Source organism: Onychostruthus taczanowskii, unplaced genomic scaffold (assembly GCF_017590055.1).
Source record: "Onychostruthus taczanowskii isolate IOZ18803 unplaced genomic scaffold, ASM1759005v1 scaffold10, whole genome shotgun sequence".
Lineage (NCBI taxonomy): Eukaryota > Metazoa > Chordata > Aves > Passeriformes > Passeridae > Onychostruthus > Onychostruthus taczanowskii.
In genome coordinates this window covers 17604935-17619530 of record NW_024496526.1, presented here as the reverse complement: position 1 = coordinate 17619530, position 14596 = coordinate 17604935, and the positions used below count along the sequence as shown (strand labels likewise).

Below are 14596 nucleotides of genomic sequence, written 5' to 3'. Positions count from 1 at the left end.
CCCGGGCTCTGTGTGTGCTGCTGGCCTCCCTCAGCTGTGGGCCTTGACCTCTGGGCCTCTGCAAGCTGTTCGGCTTAGTTTGGGTGAAGTTTTACAACTTTTATCAGCGTGTTCTCCGAGGTCCTGATTTTTCCAGACTTGGCCAGAAAATGCGGTTTCTGACCTTTGTTTGCTGTTGCAAGCTTTTTTAAAGGAAAAAATTATAAACCATACATATTGTTTAATATAATCTAATATTAATTTAAAGTCGCACATAAAAGCACATGTGTCAGTATGAGACAGAAGTACTTGGATCTGGGAGCAGGCTTCTTCTCATCAGTCTGGGGTCGTGAGATGGTACATAAAGTGTCCCTGACAAGGGTGGGACAAACATTTTAGCAGTGCTTGTTGTGATAGGCCAAGGGGAGGTGGTTTGAAACTGAAAGAGGATTGATTTACATCAATGTAAGAAGTGTTTTACAGTGGGGGTGGGCAGGCCCTGGCACAGGTGCCCAGAGCAGCTGGGGCTGCCCCTGGATCCCTGGCAGTGCCAAGGCCAGGCTGGACAGGGCTGGAGCAGCCTGGGACTGTGGGACATGCCCCTGCCACGGCAGAGGGTATGACTGGATGAACTTTAAGATCCCTTCCAAACCAAAGTATTCTGTGATATTTCTAGAGGTGCCATAAGCCTATTCTTATCAGCTTGAAATATATTGAAGTGCATTTGAATTGCAGAAGAGTGTTTTCCAAAGTTTTATTGCGTTAAAGAACAGACTGTTCTTTGGAAAGAGAGGCAAATGAATGATCTGGTGATAGGTTAGTTTTTGTGGGACTGAGGTAAAAAGCCTTTTAAGGTTCACCTGAAATAAACTCCTGTTAAATGTAAATAGTATATGTCATTCTTAGAAGATTTGTTGAGGAAATTAGGGAGAGTTTGCGTCGCCCTCTCTGTCGCTTGGCTCTGCCATGCACCCACTGCTGCTCAATTTGCAGTGCTCTCTGTTTACCATGGCCAAATGAGTGCTCTGTGTGTTTCCAAATTTACAGTAATTTGGTCCCTCACATAATGTTCTCTGCTTAAATGTTTAGTAATTAGTAGAAACCAGGTAGAGTGGTTTTGTCTGACTCATTTTAGATCTGCTTGAGGATGTTTATTTTTCAGGTTGCTGCAAATACGGTGTTTTTGTTTTCCAGCTTTATTTTTTTTTAACTTGTGTGTATCCTTCGTGCAGTGTTTTTCTTCTCCTTTCCCCACAGTTCAGGTGTATCCACCTACCCAAAAGGTCTATAAATAAATTTGAATGCTGTGTAAAGTTGTTTTGTTCTGAGCAGCAGCTGTTTGGCCTCTGCGTGTCCGTGCCCAGAGTGCTGGGGACATCCAGTGGCTGCAAAACACTTCATGACAGTGTTTTGCAAGAGTGCAATAAAATGCTTGATGATAATCCCTTAGGAGATAGCGGGCCTGGCTGTGGCCCCAGGGGCTGGTTTTGCTGGCAGGTTTGGAGCTGACCCCGTTGCTCTTTGGGCCCTTGGCTCCTCTTTCAGAAACCGTCTGACGGGGTCGCTGCTCCGCGGCCCTTAGGCGCGTGCTGCTGCAGCTGAAGGGACCCTAACGCTTTGTTTTCTCTGTCCTTCAGGCCTTGCAGTCATGCACTCCCAAAGCACCAACCAGCTGGATGTGGGGAACAATCCCCGTGTGGGCACCAAGCGCTACATGGCTCCGGAGGTGCTGGACGAGACCATCCAGGCCGACTGCTTCGACTCCTACAAGCGCGTGGACATCTGGGCCTTCGGGCTGGTCCTCTGGGAGGTGGCCAGGCGCATGGTCAGCAACGGTGGGTGCCTGGGGCTGCTTCCCTTGGCTCCAGGAGAGCTGGCCACGGGGGAATTCACAGCCCAGCAGCGCGCTGGGCCCCGCACTGCTCCGATCCCTGACACGCCAGGGAGCTGTTGGTGTCTTGGGTGCAGTGGGTCATGCCTGTTGCCGCTCCTGTCAAGGCACAGAGAACAGAGTCCCTGCTCGTTCTGAGTCCTGGTGGGACATATTCGGAGCAAATAGCTAAGTTAAAATTTTAGATCAGAAGGTCTCTATCCTTCTGTCTTGTGTCATTAAACCATAGTGATTATTTGTAGGTGTCTGTTTCTCATGACAGACCCTAAAAGACAGAGAAAGAAAGGCAGTGCAGAAGGTATCAGAATTCAGGACTGCTTCTGCTTTACCAAGTTGGAAAGTAGCACTGGCCTGTGCACAGGTACAGGTCTGGTACTGGACACAGGTACAGCTCACAGAGGCTTTACCTGAGCTGCTCTTGGACAAGAAAGGGTGGATGGTGCTGGCAGCTTCCCCAGGTTGGTGTGGACCTCATGGGACTGCAGACCTACCTGCTTATAGGTGCATGCTCTGGGGATTTGATTCTGAGCTCAGTGCCACCATGGGAACACTTCAGGTGATGCAGATCTGTCCCTGCATTGGTCACACCAGGACAGTGTGAAGTTTCAGGTGCTGGTGACTCTAATTGCACAGGACCAGTTGCTCTGTGCACCTGGCTGTTGCTGTAAGTCATTCCATGCCCTTGCACTGGTTGGGATGGAGTAAACATCTTCCCTGGCCTCCGTGTGTTGAGCTGTGTGGGAATCATTGCTGGTCAGGTGGTCATGCTGATAACCCTGTTTGCTTTGCAGTGAGACTTTGGCACTGGGAGTGAGCCTGCAGGAGCAAGGGAGGGTGGTGTCTTGGGGGGCCAGAGGCACTCATCAGCTCCCTGTGCTCTCCTGGGCTCGTGGGCAGCCTTCCAGTAACTCAGCTCACAGAGACCTTGAAATTGTTCTAACATGACTACTAAGTCTGGTAGTTAGTAATTTTTATTTATTTACTCTAATTTAATTTTTTTTATTTTTAAAAACTTACCCAGTGATCTTCCAGGTGACACAATGGTTCTTTGTATTTTCTTGTTTAATAAGAGGAGGGAAACGTGATAGGAAACTCCTTTGGCACAAAGAACTACTTGTGTGTTGTCTGTGTGCTGCAGTAGGAGCCAACCAGCATTTTCTCTGTACTCAGAATGTGATTTTGGTCCCCAAAGCTGTGTTTGCCTCCATTCAAATGGAGCAGTGCTGGTTCCCTGTAGGGTGTCCCCTGCTCTTGGAATGTGCTCCCTTGGTTCAGCACTTACCTGGAGCCTGGCACTCACAGCTCACATCCTTGGGAGTTGTCATGCTTGTTCCCAGGGCTGTGACACCAGAAGCTCAGAGGTTGTTCCTGCTCAGAGGAACCCTGGTTGTTGTTCCCGTGCTTTGTGTCAGGTTGAGCAGTGAGACTTGTCCAGGACGAGCTGGACTTAAAGTCAGCTCAGGGCCATGGACATGTCCCAGGGCTGGAGCCAGGCTGGGCAGCTGGGGGTGCTCACCTGGAGAAGGCTCCAGGCAGAGCTCAGAGCCCCTGGCAGAGCCTGAAGGGGCTCCAGGAGAGCTGGAGAGGGACTGGGGACAAGGGATGGAGGGACAGGACCCAGAGGGCAGGGATGGATGGGAGATTGGGAAGTTCTTCTTGGCTGTGAGGGAGGTGAGGCCCTGACAGAGGGTACCCAGAGCAGCTGTGGCTGCCCCTGGATCCCTGGCAGTGTCCAAGGCCAGGCTGGATGGGGCTTGGAGCAGCCTGGGTTAGGGCAGGGGGGGCTCTGCCATGGCAGGGGTGGAATGGGGTGGGATTTAAGGTCCCTTCCCTCTCAGACCATTCTGGGAGTCTGTGAAGTAACAAGGAGCAAAGGTAAGAAGCCACTGTGGCGCCTGTGGATTGTAGGTGGCTGGAGAGCAGCAAGCCAGCAGCCCCAGCAGAGCAGGAGGGTGTGCTGGCAGTGCCAGGAGTCAGCTCCAGGCAGGGCAGGAAGCCCAGGCTGTGGCTGTCCCCGGGCAGCGGGCGAGGGCAGCGTGTCCCGGGTCAGGGACGTGCTGTGGGACAGAGGTCGGGTGGCTCCTGGCACCACGAGGGCTCCCGCCAGGCTGGACAGAGCTCGGAGCGCTCCGCAGCCACCACTGGAGTAAAGGCCAGCCCTGCTGCCTTTGTCTTAGGACTGCGTGTCTTTGCAGCAGCCAGTTGTGTGTCCCGTGCTGGGGAAAGAGCACATGACAGCAGTGAAGCAGAGCCAGCGCTCCCTGCAGAGATAAAGTTCATCTGTGATGTCCTCGTGGCCCTGGGAGCGTGTCCAGAGCTGTGTGACAGCCGGATCTGGGCGCTGATCCCTCACCAAGCCCTGGCCTTACCTGCAGGACAGGTGTGGCAGCAAGGGCACGGGGGGGGTTGTGTTCATGAGGTCTCACAGTAAAGGGGATTCTTAAGGTAGGAATTGAGCCCAGCAGGTGATGTTTGGTAGTTGTGGTTGGGAATCGCTCTGAGCAGGAGGGTGGGTGACGCTGTCACATGTCACTTGTCCTGTGTCCATGTCAGAACAGCACCGGGCAAACTGCAGGCTGCCTGGTGCTTCTGTGGGAGCTTGCTTGGGTAGCCAGGTCTCCAAAAATTGCCCTACTGCTCTCCAAGGCACTTGTAATCTCCTGTTTCCCTTTTTGACTAATCATCACAGACAGGGGTTTACAGACTTCTGTGGAGTATGCACAGGAATATCTATGGACTTTGATCTTCATCTCCAGTAGAACAGGAAAACTAGAATTCAACTGCTGTAGGAAAGATTGAAAACCTCTTTTCAGTTTCAGGGTATCCAAAGCAGCAGAGATTCTCCTGGATTTCATGTCTGGCTGTGGGACAGCAGATTTCAGTCTGTTGAATTGCTGTCAGCAGCAGCTATTTGATGTTCCTGCTGGACACAGAGGGCCTCATTAGCTCTGGCTTTTCCCACACTGCTGACCCAGATGCCAGTCTTTGAACACCAGTTTGTAAATTGGCTTCCTGAGGAGGCTGGGCTCCCTGCAGATGGTTGGTGAGCCTGATCCAGTGAGGAATCAGAGAGCTGCATGTGTGTCCTGGGGAGCAGGCAGGAGGGCTCCAGCCTGGCAGTTCTGTGAGCGGGTGACGGGCTGGGGCAGCTCACACACACACACACAAGGGTTTCAGTGCCAAACCCTAGGACATGGCCTGGTTGGTGGTTTCAAGACCAGGCTGGATGGGGCTTGAAGCAACCTGGGACAGTGGAAGATGTTCCTGCCCATGGCAGGGGTGGAATGAGATGGGCTTTAGGGTCCCTCCCAGCCCAAACCAGTTTGTGATTTTATGAAGATGCATTGAACTCCTAGTGCCACAGGCTCTTGGGTGTTTGGTTTTGTGATGGCATGTGGTGCCAGTTACCCTGGGGATTTTACTGTTTTCATAGCAAGGAATGAAATGCTTTGAAGCACCAGCTTGAGGGTCTGTGGATGCTGAAATGCCTATTGGACTCTTTCAGGAATTACAGAAGCACCAAAGTGTGTGTTGAGCCTGCTAGAAACCCCAGTACAGACTTTACATTTTCCCATTTGCTCGTAGAAATCCCAGTTTTTGGTAGGCAGGAAAGCTGTGTACATTACAAAACACAGCCCTTTGGCAAGGGATTTAGTTCTCCTCCTTTCAGCTGCAGCATCTGCAAAGTGGGTATAGCTCATACTTTGTGGACTTACAATATGAGCCAGTTAATTAACCTTTGAGTAGAAGAAGCTGTTCCTGGGGCAGTGAGAGCTGTTCTGTTGTTCGGAGGCTGCATGGCCTGTAGGGCTGAGTTCTAAAGGATTTCTGTGCCTCTTGGACAGGTGGGTTTTGTGTTCCCTGTGTCCCTGCAGAAATGCTGCTCACTGTCACCGTCATTGAGTGATGTCTGTTTGTGTCTCACCAGGAATCGTGGAAGACTACAAACCACCCTTTTATGACTTGGTTCCGAACGACCCCAGTTTTGAAGACATGAGGAAGGTGGTCTGTGTGGATCAGCAGAGGCCCAACATTCCCAACAGATGGTTCTCAGACCCGGTCAGTGTGTGCTGTCTCTCTGGCACTGCCAGGGAAGCTTTCTCCGTTGTCACTCGCTGGGGAGGCTCTCGATGGCCTCATCAGGGCTGGGGTGTGCTGGCCTGCCTTGGGGAGCACTGAGCACGCAGCTGCCAGGTCTGAGCCACTCACAGACTGGCCTCTTGGGAACGTGATTTAGCAAAAAACCTTACAGCTGCTTTTCCTGGTGGTTGTTTTCCCTCAGAGGGGAAGGGAAGGGAAGAGAAGCTGTCCAGGGCTTTCTGTGGCTTACAGGCACACACAAGAGAATGCTGGGCTTTCCTGCTTGCAGGATAGGGGCTGTTGTTCTTTTTCAGACTGATGCTCAAGTTAATTTTTCTTCATCAGTATCAGTCTGGCCTCTCCAGGCTGCCCAGCTGTTTTGCCCTTCCCCTTGGAGCTGGGGAAGTCAGTTTGAAATCTGTAGGGCTGGGCAGGCAGAGTGCCCATCTCTGAGGTTTGGGTGTGGAGCTGTGCCCTGTGCTGGGAGCCCAGCCAGTTAAATCCTGCTGGGCAGGATGAAATCACAGACAGAACCTTCTCAGCTGCCTTTGTGGGTCTGCTGGAGTTGGTTTCATTGAAGAGAAATTCTGTGTAATGTTTACTTAGAAAAACCCCAGCACTCAGTTGTTTAAAGGTGTACTAGCTGGTGACTCCAGTCAGCCCATGGGCCAGTTGTGCTCTTGGTTTAATCAAGTTATCAGATTCAGGAGCTTTTCAAAACATGTAAGCTCTGTACTTGATAAACAGTGGGAAGCCCTGAGAATGGGGTGTTCATTAGGCAATAAAACCCCTCTGTGTGGGTGCTTGGCCCCCGCCAGTGCTTCCTTGCCTTGCTATTTGTGAGTGACCCTGTGCTGTGTGGTTTCTGTTCTTCCCCAGACGTTGACGTCCCTTGCCAAGCTGATGAAGGAGTGCTGGTACCAGAACCCCTCGGCCAGACTGACAGCCCTGCGCATCAAAAAGACTTTGACCAAAATTGACAATTCCTTGGACAAACTGAAAGCTGACTGTTGACCTCTCCTCGTGGTGCTCTCCCGGCAGGAAGGCGCTGGGCTGGCCCGGAGGCTCTGGCCAGGCAGTTCCTAGCCCTGGTCCCCAAGGAGCTCTGGGGGGCAGCTGGGGACCCCACTGCCCCGAGCACACCTGGGCGAGCGCCGAGGACTCAGCTGGGCGTGCTGTGGCTGAGCTAGTGGCCTGAAGGAAGACAGAGAAATCCTAAGACAAGATCAGGGGAATGAGATGGGCTTTAGAACGAACTCCTTTACTTTTTTTTTTCTTTTTTTTTCCTTTTTTTTCCCCTTTTTTTTTTTTTTTTTTTCTCCTTTTTTTTCCCTTTTTTTTTTTTTAATACTTTATTTTAATTCTCCTAATCACTCCCAAGGTGAACACATGGAAGTGGTAAATTTTAATCAGCAATATTGCCTGTGCTTCTCTTCTTTATTGCACTAGGAATTCTTTGCATTCCTTACTTGCACTGTCACTGTTAATTTTAACGACATGACTTGCCAAAAATATGATTGGCTGTATCCTGCATTGATCTATGCCTGAGTAATAGGAAAAGAATTCGGTAAACTGAAAATATAACAGTCAGACTTTAGCTGCATTTTACATGTGTACTGATGTTTACAATAATGCTGAACATTAGGAAATTCTTGTTTATCCAAAACTTGCAAATTATTTATTACTAGTGCACTTGACAGTTTTTTAAACTGTAAGATAAGTGCATAAAGTTAAAGCTTATTTTTATGTGGCCTCTTTCATGATTTCTTACACAGACGTTTTTGTAACACAATATAACCTGAAACATGAATTGTTTTCTGTATTATCATATTACAACTCGATAGTCACATTTTAAGTGCTTCACATTTGTAGGTGTGTGGTCTGTACCATATTTTCAGTTGGAATATGGAACGTATATAGCCACTTCCCCCAGGACCTTGTGTCTGGCATCTTAGTGATCTGGGAAAGGACAGCAGTGGAGGAGTTAACTAGAATATTAGGTCATGAATGCTGTGGGGAAAATGCATTTTATTTCTTCTAAGCTATATAATATGCATTTAAACTCTGCCAGAAAAATAACTATTTTGTTTTAATCTACTTTTTCTATTTAGTAGTTATTTGTATAAATTAAATAGAATGTTTTCAAGTCAAACGTGGGAGTGTTTCAGTTGTGTTACTGCCTGTCAGTGAGCAGGTGTCCCCGCAGGGTCCCGGGGGCTGCTGGTGCCCTGCCAGGTGCTGAGGCTGCAGAGGTGCAGCAGGAGGTGCAGCAGGAGGTGCAGCAGGAGGTGCAGGGCTCTGCCTGGATCTGTCCCAGCCCTGGGGCCGGTTCGGTGGGCACCAAGGCTTCCCATCACTCTCCATCCCCCTCTCCATGCCCTCCTTCCTTACACCCCGTGGGGCAGCAGGAGTGGCAGTGCCCTCTCACCCGTGGGGAAGAGCTCTTGCATTCACAGGCTTGGGATCCCCCGGGTGACTCTGGGCGGAGAGTGCCTTGGATCACCTGGGGGATCCCAAGCCTCTCCACGCTTCCCCTCTGGGCTGAAGCACTTCCCTGAGGCTCCCTTCAGCTCTACCAGGTTCTGCTCTGCTGCCTCTCTGTCGCTTTTCCTGCTCAGCCCCATCCTCCCTGTCCCGTGCCAGCCGAGCGCGGTGCCTCGTTCCCGGTGCAGGAGCAGCAGCAGCAGCCAAGTGTGTGGGGTAGGTGCTGCCTGGGGCTGAGAGACGGCGTGGAGCTCTGCAGAGCCGCAGCTGGCACCGGCTGACAGGTCTCTAATTATATGTGATGAGAAAAAAACCAGGAGAAGTGGGATTCGATGAGTTTTTCTCTTAGCTTGTAACAGGAGTTCAAATGCCTGAACGTGTTTAGGTTTGCCCCAAGCTGGTGTGTGTGAGCTGTGCCCTGGGATGGGCTCTCAGTGTCAGGGAGTCGGGGCTGGGCTGGCGCTGCTGGAAGGGGGAGCTCGCTGGTGACAAGCACAGCTGTGAGCAGAGCAGCCAGTGCTGGGAGCTCTGTGGGCACTGCCTGAAGCTTGCAGTGGCCCTGCTGGGACAGCTGCCTTTCTGGAGCCCCTGGTGGGACGGGCAGCAGGACTCAAACCGAGCGGGAGGCAAGGCAGGCTCTTGTGGAGGCGCTTGGGGTGAGGCCAGCAGGGTGTCTGGGCAGGCTGGGGGGACAGGAGGTGGCACTGCAGAGTGGGGACAGGGGCAGAGGTGGCAGTTCAGTGTGAATGTGGTGTGTGGGGTCAGGTTTTGGTTGGAGTTTTCACCTCTCCAGTGTTTTCCAGCGCAGGGCTTGGAAGAGAGAGGGAACCTGCTGTGCTGAAGGGTTAGTGACAGCTCTGGCTGTGCTGCTGGAAGCTGGGCTGCGTCCCTCCAGCCCTGCCACTGAGTCACAGCATCTCACTGGGCATTAGGGAGATGGGTAAATAGCTGTTAGATACCTGCTCCAGCTCTTCTTTGCACTGCAGCATCCTCTGCAAAGGGCTGTGTCCTAGAGCAGCGCTGGCTGCAGGCTGGGAGCAGCTCTGGGTGGGGTTTGGGTTTTCCAGCCCCAGCGCTGGGTGCTGGCTGTCAGCTGTGCTGGGGCTGCTTGGGATGCTGCAGGATACGGGGCCTGCAGCAAGAACACCACGGTTCTCTCTCCACCCCTGTCAGGGAATTGTGCAGAGACACAAGGTCCCCCCGAGCCTCCTTTTCTCCAGACTGAGCCCCTTTCCAGCTCCCTCAGCTGCTCCTGGGGCTCCTTTCCCTTCTCTGAACACACGGGATAACCAACAGAAGGATAAAACCACAACCACGGGAACACCCCAGTAATACTCTTTATCCTGTGTCAGGTAAAGGAGATTATCTGGAAAAGCCACTGGTAGGGTAGCAGAGTCTGTCAGTGCTGGGAGTCCTGGGCACTCCTGGGTGTGCTGGGCAGGGTCACAGTCACTGCTGCTGCTCTGAGAGTGCCCTCTGCATAGCAAAGCATCCAGGGCTTATTTTAAACATTTTTCACTTTCCCCCCTGCTACTGAATGCTTCTGGTCCAGGCATCGACCAAACTATTTGAAGTGTTAGCTAGTGTGTGTGTTGGAATTGTTTTGCTATTTGGCAAATGTGAATCAAGAAAGTGAAGAGGAAAGTGATCACTGGGAGTTATTTCTTGGCAAGTTCTCATCCCTTGGTTGGGATAAGTCAGGCAGCACTGTGCTGTCCTGGTGTGCAGCTGCTGCTGAGGACAGGCAGGGTCTGTGCGGCCCAAAGCCAGCGGGAATAACCGGGAGCTGGAGTGTGGCAGGCCTGGGAGCAGAGAAGGGAAAGCTCGGTGACAGCCGGGAAGTGCTGCCTGTGTGATTTACCCTCGTCTCCAGGTGTCTGCACGGTCACAGGAGAACATTTGTTGCTGCTTTTCCCTGGAGGTGCCTGGGCACAGGGGGAGGTTCCACGTGAAGGGAACACCCCAGCCTCCCATGCTGCTTTCCAGCGCGTTCATTAATCACTGTTCCTCTAGTACCTCCACAAAAATCTAATCTTCTAAAGAGATTTGGAATTCTTATACATAATCTGCTGCAGTCAGGGCGTCGCTGCCTTTATTACTATGGCGATGGCACAGGCAGTTCCCTGCTGCTGCTGCTGAATTATTCATGTGTCTGGCGGGTTTGCACTGCACCAGCCAGGACAGAGCTGCTCCAGCCCTGCCTGCTGGGGATCTGAGCCTGCTGGGGGAGGCCCTGCCTGGAAAAAGGGCTCTGATGAGCAGCACTGCCCTGGGGTTCAGCTGTCCTGCCGGTGGGGACGGTCCCCAGCAGTCACGCGAGGAAGGCTGGATGGCACCAGAGGTGTGTCAGGTTTTGAGGGGAACAGGAAATGTAGATTTTTTGTTTGGATTTCTGTTGCCCAGAGAGGCTGTGGCTGCCCCATCCCTGGAGGTTTCCAAGGCCAGGTTCAATGGGGTTTGAGGCAGCCGGGGATAATGGAAGATGTCCCTGCCATGGCAGGGGAAGGAATGGGATGGACCTTCCAACCCAAACCATCCTGTGATTCCACGATTCCATACACAGGAGGCTGGTTTGTTACTGGTCAGGAATATGGGGCACTCCAAGGTGTCCTGGGGACAGACAGCTGCTGGGAGCAGCCTCAGGCTGGGCACTGAGAAGTCACTGAAGGCTTCCTCCCCTTCAGCTGGAACTTCCCTTGTGGGCCTTCTGGGCTGGAATTATCCATCAAAAATCCATATGAAGGCTTCCAGAATTTTATTTACCTGAATTAAACTGTTTTGATAGGAACAGTTCTCTTCCCTGTGAGGCAAAATGTCTGCTGTACAAAATGCTGAGCCTTGGCGCAGTGCTTGGCACTGGAGAAAGGAAGCAAAGACAGTCCAGGTGCTGTTCCATTTATAGAGAGAGAATCTCAAGCACAGCATACATTTAAAAGATAAGGTCTGTGTGGGAAAAGTAAGTGTTTCATCCAGTGTCGAGCTACTGAGGTACTGTAGCAGGTGCTCTCACCTGGGAATAGCACCTGGGCCTTACATTCCCAGTTAGAAGGAAAAACCCCAGCACCCTTCAGTGCCTGGCCCACGGAGCTGTGCCAGGACAGAGCCAGAGCCTGCCAGGGAGGGCCGAGCTCTGCTGGACCCAGCTCGTGTCCAGCCAGCCCCTCCTGGAGGAGCAGGCTGCAGGTGAGGGCTGGGACCTGCCCCATGGCTGCGGCTTCTCAGGGGGCACGGCCTTGTCCTGCAGCCCAGGGTGTGTGAGCTGTGTGCTGCAGCCCCTGGGTGTGTGTGATGTGTGCTGCAGCCCTGGGTGTGTGTGCTGTGTGCTGCAGCCCCTGGGTGTGTGAGCTGTGTCCTGCAGCCTCTGGGTGTGTGAGCTGCAGCCCTGGGTGTGTGTGCTGCAGCTCCTGGGTGTGTGTGCTGTGTGCTGTGTGCTGCAGCCCCTGGGTGTGTGTGCTGCAGCTCCAAGATGCTGTGTCCTGCAGCTCCTGGGTGTGTGAGCTGTGTCCTGCAGCCTCTGGGTGTGTGAGCTGCAGCCCCTGGATGTGTGAGCTGCAGCTCCTGGTGCTGTGGGAGGGATCTGCCGGGGCTTTGGGACACCTGGCCCTGGATCACCCTGCTCTGTGCCAGCCCGACTGCGTGGGGCTCGGGGCCAGGGCTGGGATGGTGCCTGACCCTGGATCACCCTGCTCTGTGCCAGCCCGACTGCGCGGGGCTCGGGGCCAGGGGCCGGGATGGTGCCTATGGGACAGCACACCAAAGTGTCTGCCAGCTCTCAGACTGGGGGGTGTCCCTTTGGGATGTGGTGCCGAGGGGGACACAGCCCAGTGTCCCCTCGGTACCACAGTGACTGCCCTGTGTCATGCTGTGTGACATCCAGCTCTGTGTCAAAACCCAGAGTCAGCCCTGGAGCTCCTGTCCCTTCCTCAGGGCTCTGCTCTCCCAGGTCTGAACCTCTGAGGTGGATTTTAAAAAGTATCTAACATTAGTAATCAATAATTTGTCTCCATCTGCAGCCCCCACTCAAACACTGACCACCTTCTCCAGTGCAGTGACTGCCACTTCTACTGTCACCAAACTACCCTGATCTCCTAAAATCAACAGCATTCAGATACTGGCATCAGTGTCAGCAAGTCCAGGTCTTGGTTTCTGTTTTTTGGTCTTGGCTTTTCTGTGCTAAAATATTTTCCTCTCAAAAAATGAAAAGCTTCAACACCTGGATTTTTCTTCTTCCCATGGGTATCATGGAGAGATTTTTGAAAAAGGTTCTTTTGGGTGTTTTTTGGTGGCTTTCACGGCATGGAAAAGGTCACGCATACCTTCCTCTCATCCCTGTGTATTGTTCTTCTTCTGTTCAAGCTCAGAGATAAGCCCTGTGTCAACTGTGAAAAACTGTGCCAGAAGGAAATCGTACCTAGCAAGGCCATGGATTTTTTGGTTAAAGACATTAAAACTTGCAGTCAGCTTGCTCTTTGGATCTTAAAAGATGATGACACCCTTACTGCGCTGCCAGCTGGAGTCAAGGACTTTGCATCGCCCCCATCTCCTCCCCCATGGGTCTCTACAGCAGTTTTCTCCAATTTTCACCACCCAAAAATCCTTTTCCCAAGTCTCATGGATATTTCAGATTCACAGCATGGCTCTCTTTTCATTCTTGCCGTGTTCTGGAAAAGCCGGAGCCTTGAACGCGCTCCCATGTAGTGCCTGCAGTTGTGGTTTGGCTGTTTCCCGTGTGCAGGACGGGCAGCGCAGGGAGCTGAGCACAGCTGGAGCTGCCCAGGAGCTGGGGCAGCCCCGAGGAGCTGGGCAGGGCTGCTCCGTGCCCGGGCTCCAGCCCTGGCCGTGCCAGCCCGGCGTGGATCCGTGCCGTGGCCAGAGGTGCCCCGGCTGTTTCAGCTTTCCCTGAGACACGCTCACACTGGGCACAGTCACTGCCAAGGCTCTTGTGACCAGAGTCTGTGGGAATCTGAAACGTGTGACAGCCCCTCTCCACTGGGAGAAAGGATGCTGAAACCAGGAAATAATCAAAGGTATTTTGCTGTTTCTAATTGTTTGCTGAACTGAGAGAACCTGCAGTTGTGTCTCCTCTGCAAGCACTTTTAAAAAGAATTTGCATGCGAATCTTGACACAGCTCCATGTTCTCCATGTCTTTTGCTCGGTTTTATGAGGATCTTGAATTCAAATTAAACCCTTAGGAGAAGGGCTCTGCCCTCTCCCTTATTCCAGTTTGGTGCCTTTGGCCATTGCAGCCTTTACAGGTGGATGGTTCTCTTTCCCTGTTGCTGTTTCTGGCAAATCTCCTCTCAGTCCCCTGGGAGATGGCTCCAAACTGGGCCACTGAAACTTCCCATTGGAAATATGGTGGGTTGGGCTTAGGTGGGAAGAATGCCCCTGGATCCCTGGCAGTGTCCCAGGCTGGGTTGGACACTGGGCCTTGGAGCAGCCTGGGACAGAGGGAGGTGTCCCTGCCATGGCAGGGGTGGCACTGGCTGGACTTTAAGGTCCTTCCAACCCAACCCATTCCACGATTAAATAACTTTTTAACTACACTGCTGCTCACTCTTTGAACACTTATGCCTGATGCTCAAATTCTCCAAGCAGTTCCATTACTACCCTGCTCATCAGAAAGGCCCCCACCCACTGTAGTGTGACCCTTCCAGGACATTTATGGGCTACTGTGTATTTGATTTCAGAGCCATAGGAAGCAGCATCAACACCTTGACTAAAGAATTATAAAATGTTTCTTGGGACAGTTTGGGAATTTTTCACCTCTTGTTCTAAGTGCCACAGCCAAAAATATTATGCTTTTGCCAGAATGTATCATCCTGATCAAAAATTTGTTGATGGTTTTATGGCATTTCTGGATGAGCAGAGTGCAAGGCTGCTCTGTGGCCAGGACACTGATGTGGGAGGCAGAGGACCAAGGGAGGGGTAACTGCTGACCTGCTGCCCGTGCCGGGGTGCTCGTGGATTCCCTTTGGTTTCTCTTGCACAAAATTTCAGTAGATCTTGCTTTTGTCCTGATGCGGAGCAAAACAAATTACAAAACCAAATTCTCGGCTTGTGGCCAACCCTAGAAGTGCTTTCAGTCAGCAGAAGTTTCTCTGGTGGTACCTATTTCCAAAGACTCTTAAATCCCCAGGACAGGCTGTTCCTGCCCCCGT

General features: G+C 52.1%; 1 protein-coding gene across 1 annotated transcript in view; it reads left to right on the top strand.

Moving 5' to 3' along the window:
* The window catches only part of ACVR1 (activin A receptor type 1), a 46849-nt gene extending 39673 nt beyond the window's left edge, over positions 1 to 7176 (top strand). The window contains exons 8-10 of the mRNA XM_041407707.1: positions 1617 to 1814; positions 5799 to 5929; positions 6830 to 7176. Of these exons, the coding sequence (XP_041263641.1) occupies positions 1617 to 1814; positions 5799 to 5929; positions 6830 to 6964 (464 nt within the window). The 3' untranslated portion in view covers positions 6965 to 7176. The remainder of the gene's footprint in view (positions 1 to 1616; positions 1815 to 5798; positions 5930 to 6829) is intronic.
* Positions 7177 to 14596: the final 7420 nt, after the last annotated feature.